Source organism: Dermacentor albipictus, chromosome 1, assembly GCF_038994185.2.
Source record: "Dermacentor albipictus isolate Rhodes 1998 colony chromosome 1, USDA_Dalb.pri_finalv2, whole genome shotgun sequence".
Taxonomy (NCBI): domain Eukaryota; kingdom Metazoa; phylum Arthropoda; class Arachnida; order Ixodida; family Ixodidae; genus Dermacentor; species Dermacentor albipictus.
In genome coordinates this window covers 230,445,655-230,466,129 of record NC_091821.1, presented here as the reverse complement: position 1 = coordinate 230,466,129, position 20,475 = coordinate 230,445,655, and the positions used below count along the sequence as shown (strand labels likewise).

Sequence of the window (20,475 nt, the reverse complement as noted above, 5' to 3'; positions counted from 1 at the left end):
GGCTTTCAAGGTAGTCTTCGAACAAGCTAATTATGAAATAGCTTATTAGAAGTTAAGCAGTGAAGCATTGTTTGGAAACATCAAATTCAATGCTAACTGTAGGATACATTTGGGATAACCACATCATGGATCATTACTTGTAATTAATGGTTTTAAGAGCTTCTGCACAAGAATTACCTGGTGACAGTGTAGTCGAGACCACCGACACACAAAAAAAAATGCAGCCAGCTTACGAATGAACACAATCAATTAGGAGACTCTCTGGGGAAAAGCAGAGATGTTCAGAAATGTTTGGACTGTCAGTATACGAAACCGAATGCAAATCACTACAAATTTTGGACAGCCAAGACAAATGTAATGCCTCGTGTTCTAAAATAGGAGGCCATAATTTGCAAGCAGGACACTAAGAATAACCTGCAACAGAACTACAAAAATGGGGCATGCATACGAGCAATAAATCATCACCAGAGTCCTCTTTGCATTCCAAAATGACTGCTGCTAACTCTTTGAAAGAATCAAACTGCATTCGCTTCTTTACACATGATATACTCATTGTGTGAATACGAATTAATCTGTTCTGTATAAATCACACACAGGTATTTTAGCAATTCTTACGAAGAAGTTATCTCTTGACCAGACGTTAAAGAGATTCAAACAGAAAAAGCTAAAGGAAATGCAAGGAGTGCACTTTTGTTGACATTGAGAGAGATGTGTAGTGCATTAAGCCACACTTCAAAATCATTCAAAAACAACTGCGAAGCTTTAGAGAATGAATCCATCACAGTTTTCTTCGGATTGCTTGCCGTGAACAAGTCATATGCATTTTCTTATTTCAGTGCCTACTACAGGCTTTCGGCATGTGTGTGCATTATTTGGTACTTTACGCTTGCTTTGCTGCCACTTGTAGAGAAAAATTGTTCTTGAAACATGTTTCATTATTCGATGTTCCCATTCAGTACAAGGAATAAACAACATATTTAACTTTATTTGAAATGAGGACAATATATGCAGAACAATGAAGTAAATATAAAACAGCAATGACTGAACTGAATTGGAAATCATTTGGGGCTCCCTGAGCTGGGAGGTAGAACAAAGTAAACTTGCAGGAATGAGGCTGCGAACAAGAACGAGGCTATGAACAAAAACGAGGCTACTAGCATTCACTAGGTGCTTGTGAAAATTCTAAAAAAGAAGCATGAAAAATACACGTCAGTATTCTCACGTGGCACCTGGCTTCTGGCACCGACAGGCATGGCATCGCAAAGATTACAAATGGCCTGTACATGAAAACTGAAACATTTCTTTAATATTTTTACTAGAGATTTGCAAATCAAACCACTTATCGAGCATTTCATGCATATTTCAAATATGTCATTAGTTTCTGTGCAGCTGCTACAGTTCTTGAGTCAAGTCCTATACAATGGCAAAATAGAGTTATTTTGCGGGCACTTTATTGTGAAATAAATTTTTGCAAAACGCCTTGTGCTGTAGCTTATTTAGCTCTTTGTAGACTACAAACTGTTGATATCTGTTCAAACAGCGTGTGCAATTACTGGAACTAAAAAAAAAAAAAAAAACTAGGACACAATCACACGAAAATTGCCTTGTACACTTACAATTGCCTTATAGTAACGAAATTTGGCATACATACTCTTGAAGATATGTACAGTGCGAATATATATCTACTTGAAATTGCAATATCTCCGAGCAGTAACTTGCGAAAGTGCATGGTTACTTTTCAGAGAATTGTGAAACAAATCTTTTTTAAATGTTATAATTTTTTTTGCATAGTTTCAGTAATTGGACACACTTTTCGGCTAGATATTGGAATTTTGCGATCTACAGAGAGCTAAACAAGCTACAGCATGGTGCTTTCTGTGAAAATTTATTACATAATAAAGGTGCCCATAAACATGACTATATTTTGGCAATGTGCATCACATAACTCTAAAACTATTAACAGCTACACAAAAAGTAGTGCCATATTTGAAATATGCACAGAAAACTCTATACTTGACTGAATTTCGAATCTTCTAATACAAGTAGTAAAAAAAAAAAATTGCTTCGAGGAGCATCTCCTCTTTAATGTGGTGAGCCATGAAACCAAGAACGCCCACAAAGGATCAGTTCCGAACTACCAGGCACCATTCCTGGACACGGACACACACACAATACAACTAATCTGGAATCACAGGCTCTGTGAGATTCAACGCCCTGACAGCGTCTTGCCATTTCTTCATGGTCATCGTCATCATGAACACTCCACTTTCGTTGGCCTCACGCTCAGCACTAGTGTTTCCAAACACAGGCTCCACCACCACCTGGTAAAACTCATCGGGCTTTATACGGGCGTGGCCCTCGTTGACTAGGAACGACAGGTGAAATATATTTTCACATGTCTTGGCAAATGACTGGGGGTGGAGTACAAATTCAAAATATGGTATTGGCTCTCCAGTCTGATTATACAAGTCCTTCAGAAGCTGGTGGATCACACCTACACGGCCTGTTGTTGTCTCTTGGTTTGTCTGCTCCACGGAGCTCACCTGAAATCACATGAAAGGAAGTGTAGGCTATGAGAACACTTTCAAAACAATGCCACAAAGACAACCACACGTAAGAAGTACATTACAAATTCATCGTGGAAATATTAACAACCTTGGTTAGTACAAGCTTTTTTAAAGGGACACTAAAAAACAATCAATTTAGACTGAAAAGGTATGACAACTATATTTTCTTTAAAAATGTAATTTCGTTCTAACCTTTAAAGAATTTGAGAGGTTTCTCAATCTGCTTGTTTTTTTTACCATCTGGGATGCTGGGATCAGCAGAGGGTTTGAAGTCAATTTCATTTCTTGTTTCACCATTAGGGCTTTTCCAGGTCCACTTTCTGTTGCTACGCTTCCTGAAAAAGGTGTTCATTATTCGAAGCTTATTCCTTTCTGCGAATTCTACCACCCATCTCTCCTCTAGCATTCCTAGATTTGACACCGTAGTTGCCAATTGCTTGTCCACCAACCTGCTTTTTCCTTACTTTTGCATTGAAGTCGCCCTTTACTACAGTATACTGTGTTTGTACTTTTCTCATCGCTAACTCCACATCTTCATAAAACTGATCTGCTTCATCATCATCATGACTGGATGTTGGAGCTTAGGCTTGTACTACCTTTAATCTATACCTATTATTAAGTTTGATTACGACTACTGCTACCCTCTCATTAATGCTATAGAATTTGTCAATGTTGCCCACTATGTCCTTATGGATTAGATATCTTACTCTGTACTGGTTCTTATCTGGAAGTCCTCTATAGTGGAGTGCGTGGCCATTAGTCAGCACTGTATAAGCCTCACCAGTTCTTCTAACCTCACTGTGGCCAATGATATCCCAAACAATGCTAGATAGTTCCTCAAAGAGGCCTGCTGAGCTAGCCTGATTCAAGAGAGTTCGGTTGTTGCCACGTTTGGGGAATGCTTAAAGCCTGCGTCACCTTCGGCACGGGTTGGCCAGCAATTGCACTACCTTCTAGATTTTTTCCACACACAGACACTATAGTGGGGAAAGTAGCCCTTAACAGCTTCGCTGTAAGAAATTGCTGTCTGTGTGTTGCTGGCCCATTTAAGAGACAATGCTCATGAAATGCACATGGCACAGGTTGCGCAAGCAGCACAGTATTCTGTTTGATACCTTGACTCTAGCCTGCTTTGTTATTGCATTCTTTGTAGCGAAATGCTCTAAGAAGAAATGTGGACATCTGCAGCTAGCTGTTTTCATTCTTGCACAATGCTTTTACACAGAGTCAGCCAGCACTTAATCAAAAGCCAGCTTGCAAGAAAAGTCGTAGACTGTAACCATAAACTTCGCTGAAGTCTGTATTATACCATATAGGAACATTGACTAGAAGACTACAGAACAAAACTGGAGGATGGCGAAGAAGGGTGTGGGCGCTTCTGTCTGTTGCACCCTTCTTCGGCAGAGCCAGTTCGTGCGGTGTAAATATAATCAACCAGCTTAGTCATTTCCATTGCTAAGACCAAAAAAAAAAAAAGCTTCGCGAACCGGTCACTTCTCGGGACGGCACTGCGCGCGTTACCTGCTGAGGGACGGTCGGCGCCCTGTCAGGAGTGTCTTCCACCGTGCGTTCGACCGGCGCCTGCTTCGTCTTTACCGGTGCATCGTCTGCCGAGCCGTGCACGTACCAGAAGGGCTGGCTCGTCTTCGTGGTTCCTTCGGCGAGCTTCCCAAGCTTCGCCCACGCCTCCTCTGTCAGCGGACCAGTCGGCGAGTCGGACGTGTCCAACACGAGGTCGCGGACCCGTGCTGCGAGATGTTCCGGCTCGAACATACTCAGGTTCAATGGCAACGAGGCGGCCTGTTCAAGTCCTCGGGATGCCGCAACGCTGACGATGTCAGAGTCCAGCACGGCCTCCGGTGCGTGGGTGACGTCTTTGAAGAGGTCCTCCGCCGTCAGCAGAGCATCATTGGCCGGAAGCTTCTCTTCCTCAACCACCTGTCTGTCAATGACAGTGCGGTACGCGTGGCGCAGGTTGTGCCCTGGCGTGGCATCCTGGGATCCGGAACTGCCCTGCGGTTCGGACCCGCCGGCGTCTGACGCCTGCGACATGGTCACCGGGCTCGGACTGTTGGAGAGTGTAGATGTCGTAGGTGTAGATGTGTCGGTACTCACAGCACGTGACATCGCGCAAGAGTGACGGTACTTGCGACCTCTTTTTGCTCAAAGATCTCAAAGTCAAAACTGCCAGGCGATGCAAGCATAGAATATGCAGTTCCCGCCTTCCACGGAACGTTAACGTTACGTCTGTTGACGCCAGCAGGATGTCTATGTCGATTCGGCTTTCCCCTTTAGATTGGGTCATTGGGCCGCCAAGCGCGTCTGGATATTATTAGCGGATCTTAAAGGCGATCTTTTTGCGGGTTGAATGCGGCGAAAGCGATTTTATGAGCCGAAAACACGTCATATACATAGTTTGTACACCGCGTAATTGCCCTGTATGACGTCTTCCCGGCTCCCGCAGTTGCGTCCCGTTAATCTCGTTGACTCTTTTTATGCATGAACACTAAAATTAAGTACAGAAGGAGCAATAAAAAACGAACGCCTGGTCACATGAAAGTCTTGGCATTCCTTATGCACGTGAAGCATTTGCGTTCGGGCACGTGACAACATTCGGCCTTCTTAGCGGTCGTAAGTTTCCTCCTTATTAAGGCGAAAGCCGTAGATCTCTGTTTCAAGGTAGCGCAGTGAGGGACAGAAAATATCACGTGGCCCAAGGAAGGCCGGAAGCGAACCAAAGCATGTCCAGCCGAGTACAAGAGATTATTAATGATTAGCAAAGTTGATTGGTTCAAGGTGGATGAGGGAAGATTAAAGTGGATTAGGAGGGAAGATTAAAGTGGATTAGGGCAAATTAAGGTGGATAACATGGATAAAGGTGCCTTAAGGGAAACGCCAGCGGTTTTCCGATGTAAACGGATGTCGATTGTATTCGCTGGGTACGTTCCGCTGAACACTTCCGTTATGTCCTCAAAAAAGCAGGTTTGAGAGTTGCACAGATTTTTGCAAATTAATTTAATTGCCTGGAAGACTCTACCTCCTCCTCAGTTACAGGCCATATTGTGTATGACGTCAGGAGTGTTCCATGTAGAGCATGCCGGGATCATGCAGACGACAGCGTGGATTAGTAGACGATCGTGAGCTACACTCTTAGGCAAAAATTACACCCTTTGGGTGTGTTACGTTTCGCCTCCGACGCGCGGTAATGCCGGCGCGGATGCAACGGACGCCGGGGCTTCGTTCACAGTGGCGGACATTTTGGCCAGTTCAGCACTGTCCCAACGCCTCCTGCTATGCGCGTCCAGGCATGTTTCAATGCCACGCGTCTTCCTGTGTGTGTGTGAGTGCGTGTGCATGTTGGTGCCCACGCTTGTTAAAGCGCGGCAGCCGGGGAGAGGAGCTCCCCAACTGTGAAGCGAGGAGGTCTGACCGGCGCCGCCCGGCGGATGCGTCACTTCTTGTCTCAACGTGTCCGTGCCCCGCCGTCACGGGCCTCTCGCGAGCCGTTCCTTCTTGCCCTCGACTCCGAGAGTATAAAAGCAGCTGCCCCCGGACGCCGAGAGGCTTCGATTTCTTCCGTCGAGTAACGTGGTCTCCCGTTTCTCCACTTCGGTCGACCTGACCGGCCGCTCTTTTACGATGCTAAAATAAACAAGTTCTGTTAGCAGTCGACTCATCCTTTGCCAGGACCTTCGGATGCTTCCAGCTGTGCCCCAGGCCGCCAGGCCAACGCTACCGTTCGGGCTTGCGACCCATTTGCAACAACTGGTTGCCAGCGGCGAGATCGCGACAACGGAGGCCAGCAGCGAAGATATGCGGTCGACTGTATGCTGAGCAGCACAACGACCATCCGGGAGCAGTGCAACGAGCCCTGCGTGATGACTGGTTGCCTGCAGCGGAACGACTACGCTGAATTCTTGGATGCGAGGTTTGGTGAGTGCGGGACTTTCTTCTTCTGAGTTTTGCCAGGCTTTTGTTAGTGTCAGAAACAGAGCTGGTAATTGTGCTTGTCGTTGCTGCCGGGTTAGTTTGCGGCAAGACAATAGTAGGCAGTAGAGAAAGCAGCATTCAGAGCAGCCATGGATTGGAAGTCGTTGCGCAAACCGAAATTGCTGGAGCTTGCAAGAGTGTTGGGTCTGGATGTCTCAGACAAACTCAGAAAACCAGAACTGCTAAGGGCTATTCTTGAGTTAGAAGCTGAGGATGATGAGCTGTTGGAATGCCTTGAGACCATTGAGGAGAGGGAGACGGCAAAAAGACAGGAGCGCGAACGTAAATAGCAAAAAGAAAAAGAGAGAAATCAACAAGAGAAAGAGGAGCGCGACCGTCAACACGCTTTGGAAATGAAGCGTCTCGAGGTAGAGATGGAACGCGCTCGTAATGGAAGTCAGGCACGCGGTGCAGGAGAACGAGTATCGTTCAAAATGACTGACCTGATGCGGCCGTTTAAGCTTGGAGAGGACATTGGTTTGTTCCTGGTTAACTTTGAGCGAACGTGCGAGAAGCAGCGGTTCTCTCGGGAAACGTGGCCACGGCGCTTGCTCACTTAGTTACCCGGCGAGGCGGCCGACGTAGTCGCTCGCTTGAAAACAGAGGAGGTTGAGGATTTCGACCAAGTGAAATCGAGTCTGCTAAAAAAAGTACAGGCTGTCAGCGGAGGCGTTCCGTCGGAAGTTTCGGGAAAATGAGAAAGGCAGAAGTGAGTCATATACCGAGTTTGCCTACAGGCTTATGTCAAACATGCAGGAGTGGCTCAAAGAAGAGAAAGCGTTTGGTGACCACGAGAAAGTTCTGCAGTGTTTCGGGGTGGAACAGTTTTATAGTCGGTTACCTGAGAACCTGCGGTACTGGGTCTTGGATAGGCCAGACGTTAGTACGGTGGCTACAGCCGCCGAGCTAGCCGAGGAGTTTGTGACGCGTCGGGCTCGCGGAGCTAAGGACGGCCAAAAGGGTGAATTTGGCTCCAAGTTTGAGAGGCCGAAGTTCACACCCATGAGAGCAAGGGGGGGACACACGTAGTGCGGATGCGAGTGAAAGCAGTCCGAGCGAACGTAAGGAGACGGCGGCAGCCGAAGCCGAATGCAGAAAGCGGTTCGACACGAGGCAAGCGCGCGTGTGTTATACGTGCCAGAAGCCGGGTCACTTTTCGGCGCAGTGTCCGGAAACAAAAACAAAAGTAGTGTTTTTGTCATTATGCAGCACTGACGAGAACATGAAGCTTCTCGAGCCTTACATGCGAGACCTCCTCGTGAACGGGAAAAAGTGCCGAGTGCTTCGTGATTCCGCACCTGCAATGGATGTAGTTCACCCCTCTTACGTAGAACCCGATATGTTCACGGGCGAGTGCGCATGGATCAAGCAAGCCGTGGAAGCTCATAGCGTGTGTCTGCCCGTAGCAAAAGTGCTTATTGAAGGACCTTTCGGAGCACTTGAGACGGAGGCCGCAGTGTCATCTATGCTGCCCCCCCAGTACCCGTACCTATTTTCGAACAGGTCCGATCACCTCCTGCGCGAGAAGGGGCTTTTGTTTGGTGAGGCTAGCGTTCAGGCCTTAACCAGATCGAGAGTTCGGGAGCTCGCTGCAAAGGCGGTAGTTGCGGGGCCGACGTTGTCGAACAATGAGAAAGGGTTGGAGGCGCAGCAAGCTGATATTCAGAGCACGTCCGAACTGAATAAAATTGAGCCTGTAGCGTTGAAGGCACCAGATACTGGAGAAGAAATGCCCGACACGGGAAAGTTAGAAGAGCTATCAGCAGATTTGCTCATCGCGCCTACGTCAGATGGACTTAATAGGTTGCTAAAAGTCAGCCGGTCGGCTTTGATAGCCGAGCAAAAAAAAGGATGGCAGCCTAGAAAACATACGCTGCAATGTCAAGGAAGGTATCGCCAAGAAAAATGCTCGTTTTGTGGAAAGAGGTGGGGTCCTGTACCGGACGTATCTAGACCGCAGGGGAGTGGAGTTCGATCAGCTGATCGTGCCTCAGTGCTACCGTCAGGATCTGTTGCACTTGTCGCATGGGGGTTCGTGGTCCGGACACCTAGGAGTTAAGAAAACTAAGGACCGTGTCTTGCAAGAGTACTATTGGCCAGGGTGTTTTCGTGACGCAGAACACTTTGTGAGGACATGTGACGCCTGTCAGCGGGTGGGCAAACCAGGGGACAAATCGATGGCGCCGTTGAAGTTGGTACCTATCATTACGGAGCCTTTTAGACGGCTCGTTATTGATACAGTGGGACCTCTGCCGGTAACAACCACGGGGTACAGACACATTTTGACTGTGATCTGCCCAGCGACAAAGTTCCCTGAAGCAGTGCCTCTTAAAGAACTCAGCTCAGTTGAGATAGTCAGTGCACTACTGTCCATATTTGCGCGAGTTGGTTTTCCTGCGAAAATCCAGTCAGATCAGGGCACAGTGTTTACTAGTGCTTTGACGACAGCCTTTCTCGAAAGGTGCGGGGTAAAGCTGTTACACAGCTCAGTGTACCACCCACAGTCGAATTCCGTTAAGAAGCTCCACTCCGTCATGAAGCGCGTGTTGAGAGCATTGTGTTTTGAACAACAAACTGACTGGGAGCTGTGTCTGCCTGGGGTGATGTTTGCATTAAGGACCGCGCCGCATGCGGCTACGGGGTTTTCGCCAGCTGAGCTGGTGTACGGTCGCTCGCTGCGGTCTCCGCTTCGCATGCTTCGAGACTCGTGGGAAGGCAGGGGCGATGACCCAGTCGTGGTAGTGTACGTGCTTAGGCCCCTCAAACGCTTAAGAAGGGCACAGGAGTTGTCAGGTGGAAGCAATGGCAAAGGCCCAGCAGAGGGCCTAGGTTTATTATGATCGGACAGCCAGGGCCCGTCGTTTTGAGGTGGGCGATGAGGTAATGATATTGCGCCCATCGCTAAAAAACAAACTCGACGTGCAGTGGGAGGGCCCAGCACGGGTTGTTCAAAAACTGTCGGACGTTAACTACGTGGTGAGTCTGCCAGGAAAACGGAAAGCACAGCAAGTTTACCACTGTAATCTGCTCAAACCCTATAGACAACGGGAAGCAGTGGTGTGTTTGATGGTAAACGTTCCCGAAGAGCTTCCGGTCGAGCTTCCGGGATATGGCTCAGTGACGAACAGGGAAGACACCGATCAAGTCATTAGTGACTTAATCAGTAAAGCACCGCTGTCGCCTGAGCAGAAAACCGAACTACACCAGCTCTTACAAGAGTTTCAAGGTCAGTTCTCTCAGATGCCTGGTAGGACTTCTGTCCTTACTCATGAAATACAACTTACCTCCCCAGAGCCAGTACGATCCAAGCCGTACCGGGTGTCACCCCGCCAGCGCGATATTATGGAGGCTGAGGTAAAGAAAATGCTACAGCTCGGTGTTATTGGGGCGGATGAGAGGGATTATACCTCCCCTTTGATTTTAGTTGAGGTACCGGGCAAGGAACCTCGTCCTTGCGTCGACTACCGCAGGCTTAATTCCATCACTAAGGATCAAATTGATCCGATCCCTAACATCGAGGAGCGCCTTGAGAAAGTTAGTAGCGCTCAGTTTATTTCCATACTAGATCTTGTCAGGGGTTGTTGGCAGGTTCCACTTACAGAAGAGGCTAGTAGGTATGCGGCGTTCATTTCACCAATGGGATCATTCCGTCCTAAAGTTTTGAGTTTTGGTTTGAAGAACGCGCCATACAGCTTTTAAGCCTCATGGACAAAGTGTTGCGGGGACAGGAAGAATTCGCTTTACCGTATTTAGACGACGTAGCGATATTCTCCACATCCTGGTCTGAGCATATGGCACACTTGCGGGCAGTGCTAACCCGCCTGCGTGAAGCGGGCTTGACAGTCAAGGCTCCCAAGTGCCAGTTAGCACAGGCCGAGGTTGTCTACCTCGGTCACGTGATTGTACGGGGTCGTCGCCGCCCCTCTGAAATAAAGGTGGCCGCTGTGCGAGACTTCCCGCAACCGCGCACGAAGACCGATATTCGGTCGTTCTTAGGTGTCGCCGGCTACTATCAGAGGTACATCCCCAGGTACTCTGATATCGCGGCTCCCCTGACGGATGCTCTAAGACAGAGCCCCAAACAGTCGTCTGGGACGAGAGGAGGGAAAGAGCGTTTAACGCCCTAAAGAGCGCCCTAACAAGCCAGCCTGTGCTACGATCGCCAGACTACACAAAAGGGTTCGTTGTTAAGTGCGATGCTAGTGAGCGAGGCATGGGCGTTGTACTGTGCCAACGGGAAAATGGAGAAGCAGAACACCCCGTCCTGTATGCTAATCGTAAGCTGACCAGTCATGAGCAGGCGTACAGCGCCACCGAGAAAGAGTGTGCGTGTCTAGTGTGGGCCGTTCAGAAATTGTCATGCAACCTAGCCGGCTCGAGGTTTATCATTGAGACGGATCACTGCCCTCTCCAATGGCTGCAGACCATCTCTTCCAAAATGGTCGCTTCCTGCGCTGGAGCCTCGCTTTGCAACAATATTCCTTTGAGGTGCGTTACAAAAAATTGGAGGACGCTTAAGCTTCGCCTTCAAGAGTGGGACGCGACAGCGTTCCCGTCGACCCGCCAAGGGGTATAAGACAATGCGCTACGGCACAGCGATCACTTACGATGCGCCCCGCATCGGACTTAGCGCCCACCTATCACGCGGTGAGCGTCGAGCACCGCAGCGTTCGGCGCGGCAAAGAAACGTGCGCCTGAGCGAACGGAACGAACCAAAGAACTCGGTGTCTCGGAGGGCAAACGATCTACGCCAGCCAAACGTCGCGATCGGCACGGGCAGAGAGATAGATAGTAATCTAAAGAAAGGACCGGGAGCACGGCGAAGCGTCGTCAGGGGAGAGGGAGTCCCGCGACGCGCCTGGCAGCGGTCCCAATGCGCGCGCGGCGCGCCTCCTGTCGGGACAGCGCCGTACATTGAGAGGAGGGGGTCTTCTGTGTTTGCCGCAAGATGGCTCTGCGTGTGCGGAAAGCGCAGAAGAAATGCAGCGGAAACGCACTTCGCAAGTCGTGTAATTGTGACTTCTGTACGTTACATGTTCATAATTACCGATATACACCGCAGCATAACTTTCCACGGCTCGTTTCGAAGGCAACACCGCATTCACTAGAGGCGCGTTTGCACCGCTTGGAAGCATCGAACTCGTGGCTGAGTGGTAGCGTCTCCGTCTCACACTCCGGAGACCCTGGTTCGATTCCCACCGGGCCAATCTTGGAAGTTGCTTTTTATTTATGAAGCGCCTGCCGTGATTTATCGCTCACGGTCAACGCCGCAAACGCCGACACCGACGCCGACGACACCGGCTTTTCTGCGACACGAGCTCCTTAACGCTATCGCGTTAAAAGGGGAGTCTCAACGGTAACGCCGATGGCTTAAGTCGAGGCCCCTAACGTAGGAATCAGCCTCAAAGTTGTTTGTTACTGATGTTTTTCTTCCTGAGGCAGGATTTTTAACATATTGCTTTTGTTTAGTGTTTCAAAGTCATGACGTGCTTTCTAGTGCAATTTTCCAATTTGTGGACGCGTTCTGAGTGCTGCTAAACTACTGTAAGGAACTAGGCAGTAGTATAAAAGGGGAAAGAGCGTGGCATGGCTTAGTGAGGGTTGTGTCGTGCTTGCTGACTGAACGGTTGAGTTTCGGCGTAGTTCTAACGCTTGCTGGGAACGAGAACAAAAAAAAAGGCAACTTTCCCGAAGTCACTTTGCAGTGTCCTGTGTGAACCTGAACGTGAGAACGAGGCCTTCTCTGTGCGCTGCGCTCAAGAAACGCCGAGGGACGACTGACTTCGGTTATGAGCATCATCGAGCGACATCCCTCCGGACAGCGGATGCAGTCCCCTGACCATCGGGATCACCTTCTCCCAGCGGGGCGGTCTGTTACGTTTCGCCTCCGACGTGCGGTAATGCCGGCGCGGATGCAACGGACGCCGGCGCTTCGTTCACAGCGGCGGACATTTTGGCCAGTTCAGCGCTGTCCCAACGCCTCCTGCTATGCGCGTCCAGGCATGTTTCAATGCCACGTGTCTTCGTGTGTGTGTGTGAATGTGTGTGCATGTTGGTGCCCACGCTTGTCAAAGCGTGGCATTCGGGGAGAGGAGCTCCCCAACTGTGAAGCGAGGAGGTCCGACCGGCGTCGGCCCGGCGGATGCGTCACTTCTTGTCTCAACGTGTCCGTGCGCCGCCGTCACGGGCGTCTCTCCCGAGCCGTTCCTCCTTGCCCTCGACTCCGAGAGTATAAAAGCAGCTGCCCCCGGACACCAAGAGAGAGGCTTCGATTTCTTCCGGCGAGTAACGTGGTCTCCCGTTTCTCCACTTCGGTCGACCTGACCGGCCGCTCTTTTGCGATGCTAAAATAAACAAGTTGTTCTGTTAGCAGTCGACTCATCCTTTGCTAGGACCTTCGGATGCTTCCAGCTGTGCCCCAGGCCGCCAGGCCAACGCTACCCTTGGTGCTTGCGACCCATTTGCAACAGGTGGTATCTTGCCACACAACACTAAAAAAAAAATGCAGCTCCCCCGCACCGTGGGAATCGATGTAAGCGAAGCTTTCTCTGCTGTTTGCTTTGATTGACGGTAATTAGCGGTGATGTTGACGGCGAATGTTTAATTCAACGTTTTGTCCAACACAAGAGCGGCGAGTTGTTGTTAAACGTTACATTGAGTGTACCACTGCTGTTTGCGTAGTGCACAAAACGCAAAGGGAGAGGTATTTGCTTGAGGCATTGTTGTGCGCCATATTTCATAACCTTTGAGAGGGTTGAGCATTGTCATTACCTGCACATCACATCGTGGCAGAAGCGTTAACCTTGAATTTGATTATGGGGCTGTACGCGCCAAAGCCACAACCGGATTGTCATTACCTGCACATCACATCGTGGCAGAAGCGTTAACCTTGAATTTGATTATGGGGCTGTACGCGCCAAAGCCACAACCGGATTATGAGGCAGGCCGTAGGGGCGCACCCCGGATTAATTTTGGCCCCGTGGTGTTCTTTAACGCGTCCCTAAATCAAAGTGCGCGAACGTTTATTTCGCCCACGTCGAAATGCAGCTGCCTCGGTCAAATCTGCGACCTCGAGCAATGCCATAGCCGCAAAGCTATCGCGGCGGGCACAGAAGTGTTGATTTGACGTAGTGGGCATCGAGGTGCCTTCCCGCGCCTCGTACCCCAGCCCGCGCGTTGTGCCTAGCTCGATCTCTGGGAACCATAGAGTTTCTCACTATAACACCTAGAGGGTAATCTGGCGCCACCGTCTATGGGAGTTTCTTAAGGGGGCACCGTGCCGTCGTGGGAATGACGGTATATGTGTGTGCGAGGCTTGTGTTGGCTGGTGTTGTAAGAGGCTTCGTCTAAAACGTGGATATGGCTACGCAAATAACGCGTTCTCAAAGTGAAATCTTCATAAAATGTTTCCATTCAGGCATATTACATATTTACTCACCCACGATGCATGACCAAGCGAAGAAAAGCAAGAACAGACGACCAACTGCACGGAGGAAGGAAACTCGGGAGAGGCCCTGACGTCACTCTTTGTGAAGCTAAAGTGAAGCCGGAAGTTGGCGTTGCTCATGGCGTTGCTCCGCCTATCGGGCCAGCTCTCCTCTATTGTTTACTTTTCTCGCGAAACCACGCCGCGCTGCGCGCAACCGGGCTGCTGGGACGCGCGCGCTCCCCAGCAATACGAAACAATCGTTAGCACGTTAGCATGATTCCGCCAAAGAGGGCAAAATATCCCGCGGATATTCCTTCGTACGCTGTCATTGCCGTGGCGCGGTACATTGCGTACAGCGTTGTATGCGCGTTGATTTCACGAACTTTAGCTCCTCCTGTCCCACCTGGCCACAGCAACATCCGGTAGAGCACGGTGCAGATAACGCAGCGCTACAAAACACGGAGAGCAACGCAAACCTGCCCACACGGCGCCTTTGCCACAGTACGAAACCTACGGAGCAACACGTGTGAGCGCACAGAACTATAACAAAGCCACCATGGGCGTCTTGTGCTGGAGTTTGAGGTATAGTAGCGGCGCCTGGTGGCGGCGCGGGAAACGACATCTGGGTCGTACCAGCTTGGGTCGTATTGAGCCCTGGCTGTGGCGAAGCACGTTTCTAGGCCGAGTTTTGCGTCGATTCGCACTTTTTTTCTGCCCTGTTGCGAGTGCGAAAAGGCTCGACACTTCTCAAAGACCATGCCGACCACGCTGCGAGCTCGCCGCAGCCCATAGTTTAACGAAAACGGACTCCCCGTGTGCCGTGGGACGTAATGCATGGGAGCAGACGGAATCGGTGACGTCGATCCGGAGAGACCTAAACCAGCCTCGAAAAGGCGTCACCGTCATTACTTCTGCGTCGTGGGCTGCCATGAACAAGAAGGCCTGAATTCCAACATCAGATTCTACCGTTTTCCTTCAAGGCCTCACGAAGTGGAGCGTCGGGCGCGCTGCATAGCTGCAGTTCGTCGCGCTGAGTAAGCGAAACTTCGCGCCATGCTGACTGCTTCGCCTGTATTGTAGCTTGCTTGATTATCTGCGTTCTAAAGTTCGGTCTTTTGTACCTACAGTCCCGACAGCAGACCGACATAGCAGCAGGCATGGCTGGCAATTATTAATGCACGATTCGAGACTCGGCCACAGCGACAATTAACAATTCGACCGATGCGAAGTGGTGAAGTGACCAGGTGTGTGCAAATGAGCACGAATGGTCGGGCTCATTCGATGACAATTCACTACTCCACTACGAGCAGCACAGGTTAAGAGAGTTAAATGCGCTCATCCTTGTTGAGCCAGCACGTTGAGGCAGCGCAGCAAGGTAGTATTGATTACAGCAGATCGATCGATGTTCGAGCGCTGTCATTAAAAGCTACATCAAGTGAGCAACGCACGAGCTCGCGCTGTAGCGCTATGCGCACGTACTTGCGAGCTCATATGCATTGCATCAGTTATTACCAGTTACTAAAAGGGACATATGGCCGCTACTACAACGCAGGCATAACTACTTGTTTAGCGACATGCAGTCAACAACGATTGCAGGAGGCCCGCCGTTTCGCGGCATGTCGAAAGACCGCTGCCGTCGCGGCGCGTACGGTCGTGCGCTCGAGCAGTTCGTACATCGCGGCGCGCACCGTCGTGTGCTCGAGCAGTTCCGTACACATAACGTCTGCTTATAGCTACGGTGGATTCATTTATAGCAAGCATTTCCTCGCGTTTGTGCGCCTGAATCTAGCAGCGTGCAAGAATTCCACTTCGTACGTGACTCGCTTCACTTGCGATTGACACCGCGCTAAAACTTCGCCGCTTAATTCTTGAACGGCGTACAGGTATTCAGCACTGCATAATTTCTTGCCTTTACGCAGCGTGCCACCCCTGAAAAAAATCTTCGGCGCCCGATATTCGCTGCAGGCCGTGATACAACACAACCGAAAGTGACGGGTCCATATTGTAAACGTGCTTTCCGAAGCAGACGACCGAGCTTGGTACGACCCATTTTAAGACAGAGGGCGCTTTTTAGCACCATTTTCGCAGCGCCCCCTGGGAAATGCAAGAGCCTAATTGTGGCCCGAAAGGCGGGGCCGCTACAGCAAAGAAATAAAAAAAACAGCAAAAAAAGAGGAGAATCTACTACGTCATTTCCTCCACACTTTTCTCCTAGCGCGCGGAGGGGGTAGGGCTGGGTAGGGCCTCTCAGTTTCCTTCCTCCATGACCAACTCTTTCAAAGCGAGCGCGAACCTTGTCGTCTGTCCTCCAACTTTAGCGGCCCGCTGATACTTTTTACGTAACATGTAGTCGTACACACAATAACAAGTTCTCATAGTTAAACAAAACATGTTTTCGCGTAATAATAAAGCTAAAACAGCATTTCACGTGCTGTTTTAGTAGAAAATTAATCATTGTGACAGACGGAATGGTACTTGCCAAGCGCGTCTTCAAGGTGTCCTGTCTCTACGAGAACGATGCCAAGCCGAAGTCACAATATAACGGCATTCCCATGCATACCACAGCGCAGCAGTGCCAGATTTCCCTCTAGGTAATGTAGTGAGAAACTCTATGCTGGGAACCGCCGCCGTTACGGCAACATGGCGGACACGGCTAGCGCGCTGGAGCTAATTTCCCGCGCAAACCGTGCTTCTCTCTCCCCGGCTCGAATCGCGGCGCGAGCGTCACGCCCTGATTGGCCTCTCGAGTGGCTGCCGCCGGTCGCCCTCTCCACCCGAGCTCTCTTCCGCTGAGCGCTTTATGGCGTTATCATGGCTTTATCCACGGAGGAAGGAAACTAAGGAGAGGCCCTGACGTCACTCTTTGTGAAGCAAAAGTGAAGCCGGAAGTTGGCGTTGCTCATGGCGATGCTCCGCCTTTTGTGCCACCCTCCTCTCTTGTTTACATCTTTCGCGAAACCACGCCGCGCTGCGCGTGGTTTCGCGTGCGGAGCGCTCGCGCTCGCGCAACATCCGGCAGAGCACGGTGCAGGTAACACAGCGCAACAAGACACGGTGACAAACGCAAACCCGCCCACACAGCGCCTTTGCCACGGCACGAAACCTACCAGAGCAACACGTGTGAGCGCTCAAACAACGCCGCCATTGTGGCCCAAAAGGCGTGGCTATACAGCAAAAAAATGAGAACCTACTACGTCATTTCCGCCACACTTTTCTCCTAGCGCGCGGAGGGGGTAGGGCCTCTCCTTAGTTTCCTTCCTCCGTGGCTTTATCATAGACGCCGCGGCAGATGCTCACAGGCCCGCAACGAGTTGGTTGCATATGACCGTTGCTCCCGCGACTTCTCGTTCTCGCGCGCTTGGTGGACCGCTTAACGGTTAGCCCTAGCGCAGCGGCCGTGCGTACTTGATCGGGCTTGCGGTGTGCCTTTGCCCGTAAGTGCCGTGATTGTCGCACTGTGATGTATCTTGGGTGAATAAACTCGCGTTTGTTGGCGATCTGGCTCTGGAGCCTTCTCTGCGCCCAGTCGACGAACCCTGCCGTAGCGCCTTTGAGCGTTGCAAAGTTGAGGAGCGTCGTGCCCTTTCCTGACCGCCGCTCGTAGGGTGCGCCTTGTGCAAACTCATCTCCACATAACTGCATACAACTCGGTTTCGGCATGGCATCGGAGCAGGCCCCTTCACGGCCCTCGTTCTTGCGTGATCATCTGGCTACGGACTTCGACGCGGATGAAGCCGACAGCTTGAGGTAGGTTCGCCTCGGCGACCCTCTGTTTTCGGCCACCGGGAGCGATCCCTTCTTTGGACGGCCCTTTGGTGATGTCGACCGCTGGGATATGCACCTTAGTCCTAGCCATGCCTGTTTTGGGTTTCCTCAACTGTTTGAGACGCGCGCGGAGCAGGTGTATTGGCCTCGAGCTCCACCTCTGGAAAAGCTGGCGCCACCGTCGGCGTGACGTGCTATTAGGGATCACGTGGACATAGCGGCCGCGTCGGCTGCTTCGGGAGCGCCAAAGCGAGCTGAAAACGAGAGTTAAAATTCCCTCGTACGCTGCTGTCCTCATTTAGTGGCGAGATTTTCCCGCTTCGAGTGTCTCCTTTACAACGCTTGAAAGCACTTCAATAGGCAGTGGCTGCCTTTGAAGGCGCGCAACATGGTAGGCTACTCCTCGGTGCCGCATTGCCGGACTTACGCAACGGAGCCCGGTGTCAGCCTCATTCACATGTAGCCGCAGGACAAGAAGCTGCGTGAAGCTTGGCTCGCGAAACATAAAACCGGCAAACGGTCATCGGCTACAACTCGGGTATGCAGCAAGCACAGACGCGAGAAAGATTTCTGCTACGCCGCCGGGTATGCGATGTTCGGAAAACGCGCACTGAGACGCTCGCCCGAGTCCGGTGCCCGACTAATGTCATGACGGTTTGGTCTATGAACTTGTCGATGCTATAGATACTGGCAAGTTCACTGGAGTGGAAAGGGAGTGGTAAGAAGCACATTAAAAAAAGCATGGCATATGGTCATGTTTGTGTTATGGATTTATGCACTGGATTACCAAAAAAGAAGCAGCGGGAAATCGCACGCTGAGAACGCCGATAAACATACAGTGCGGCGCAACTCGAGAAGTAATATTGAAACGTCCAAGAATTTAGAAGAAAAAAAATGGCTGTGGCTTAGGTAAGGTTAAGCCCAGGATGAGAAGCATACTAGCCTTTATTTTAGTTGTTGAACCACTGTTTAGCCTGGTGAACTGCTGTTGCTTGGCTATATTTGGTTCGGCTAGACGAAGAAACAACTCATGCATTACTTCTTCGCCTTCAAGAGTGGAACGCGACAGCGTTCCCGTCGACCCGCCAAGGGGTGTAAGACAATGGGCTACAGGGCAGCGACTACGCGCCCCGCATTGGACGCGGTGAGCGTCGAGCAAAGCAGCGTTCGGCGCGGCAACGAAATGTGCGCCTGAGCAAGAGACGCACGCCTTAGAAACAGCGCGTTTCTAAGGCAACACCGCATTCACTAGAGGCGCTTTTGTACCGCTTTGAAGCGTTGTACTCGTGGCTCAGTGGTAGCGTCTCCGTCCCACACTCCGGAGACCCTGGTTCGATTCCCACCCAGCCCGTCTTGCAAGCGTTGAGCCAAAGCCACTTCTCCTCTGTCGTGACGTCACGGTGTCACGTGATTTCATGGTCACCGCCGCGCCTGAGGAGCTGGGTTGAGCCCTCGTAATATGCTTCGCATAAAAACATTGAATCGTCGCGAAGGCACATCACTTTCCCCGTAGGCGTCGAAGCCTCTGCAATGAAATTATTTTTGAATAGCTCTGATAGCGCCCACGCAACAATGGTTGCTTGTATACTGTCAAATGCTCATATTCTGCGGCCTAAAGCTCATGGCACGGTGCGAAAACGCGCACGCAGTGAAAGCGAAACAGTACGCGGACAAGCATGCAGACGCGCAGTCGGTCGCTGCGAATCTGTGCGATCGCTGCATTGAGGCTTCATTCTATTAGGCTCCATTTAGTTATACAAACACTATAAGGACATATTTCACATACTCTGCTCTCAGCGTTTGCCTACCTTTCACGCAAGAAGCCGGTTCGGGAGACTCTATCGCGGCGACCGCGCGCAGTGGTGTTCACTGTACGTATTCGGTAAAGAGACATAGCGTCTGTAAACGATTCTGCGCTTTCAGTTTGCCCAAGATTATTATTTAGACAGTAAAAAACTTCTCTCGTTTCAAAAGTACTTACAGAAATATCCGGGAGAGCTCGCGCGTGCTGTTTTCAGTGAGCGCTGACAGCAAAACCTATGAGGAGCGCGCCACGTGATCCCTCATATTACGCCAGGGAGGCGCTTCCGATAGATGGCGACTCCGTAACTCCTCGCCGCCAATACTAGCCCATCCGACGTGCTGTTCCCCTTCGCTGGCCCCGTTTCGTCCCGAGCGCAGTTGAGTACCCCATGTGCTGTATCGGAGCCACCCCGCTTAGGTGCTGGCACAAACTCGCTCGCCGAGCTCTCTTTGTCACGAGCGCCTTTCTCGGACGAATTCGTCGCGGAGCATTCCCCGCTGTGCCGTAGGCGCGAGTTCGCTCGCTGGCCCCACTTTGTCCCGAGCGCAGTTAGATAGATGTCCGGTGTGCCACAGCGAAGCCTCCCTGCCTCGCTGTTGGTGCAAAACTGCTCGCTGGCCTCTCCTTGTCCCAAGCGCAGTTGGTAGGCAAGGTCGAGCGCGAGCCACCCTTCTCAGCCGACAACGTCGTCACGCTTTCCGACTACCGCTTGCCTCTTGCGCAGCTGAGCGACATTTTCGACGCGCGTGAACCACCCTGCTCCGCCGTCGATCCGTTCGCCGGTCGTGTGAGGTCTCATGCACCTGTCGGAGCGGCAACCCAGCTCTCCTTTATGCCGTTTACTGGACCCTCAGGGTCGGGCGTGCATTTTGGAGAACAGGCGCAGGTTGGCTGTTTCTAGACCGCTGCGCCTGGCCCGG

The 20,475-nt window shown here is 51.0% G+C and overlaps 1 protein-coding gene and 1 long non-coding RNA gene across 2 annotated transcripts in view; one reads left to right on the top strand and one right to left on the bottom strand.

Annotated features, from left to right (window-relative positions):
* LOC139054283 (uncharacterized) overlaps positions 1 to 20,475 on the top strand; it is a 79,723-nt gene that overhangs the window by 19,817 nt on the left and 39,431 nt on the right. The window lies entirely within an intron of this gene.
* On the bottom strand, positions 966 to 5,225 carry LOC139054280 (non-structural maintenance of chromosomes element 4 homolog A-like). The gene is made up of 2 exons (XM_070531027.1): positions 4,089 to 5,225; positions 966 to 2,543 (listed from the first exon to the last, which is right to left on the bottom strand). Exons 1-2 carry the CDS (start codon positions 4,692 to 4,694, stop codon positions 2,178 to 2,180), a joined length of 972 nt encoding a protein of 323 aa, XP_070387128.1. The 5' UTR covers positions 4,695 to 5,225; the 3' UTR covers positions 966 to 2,177.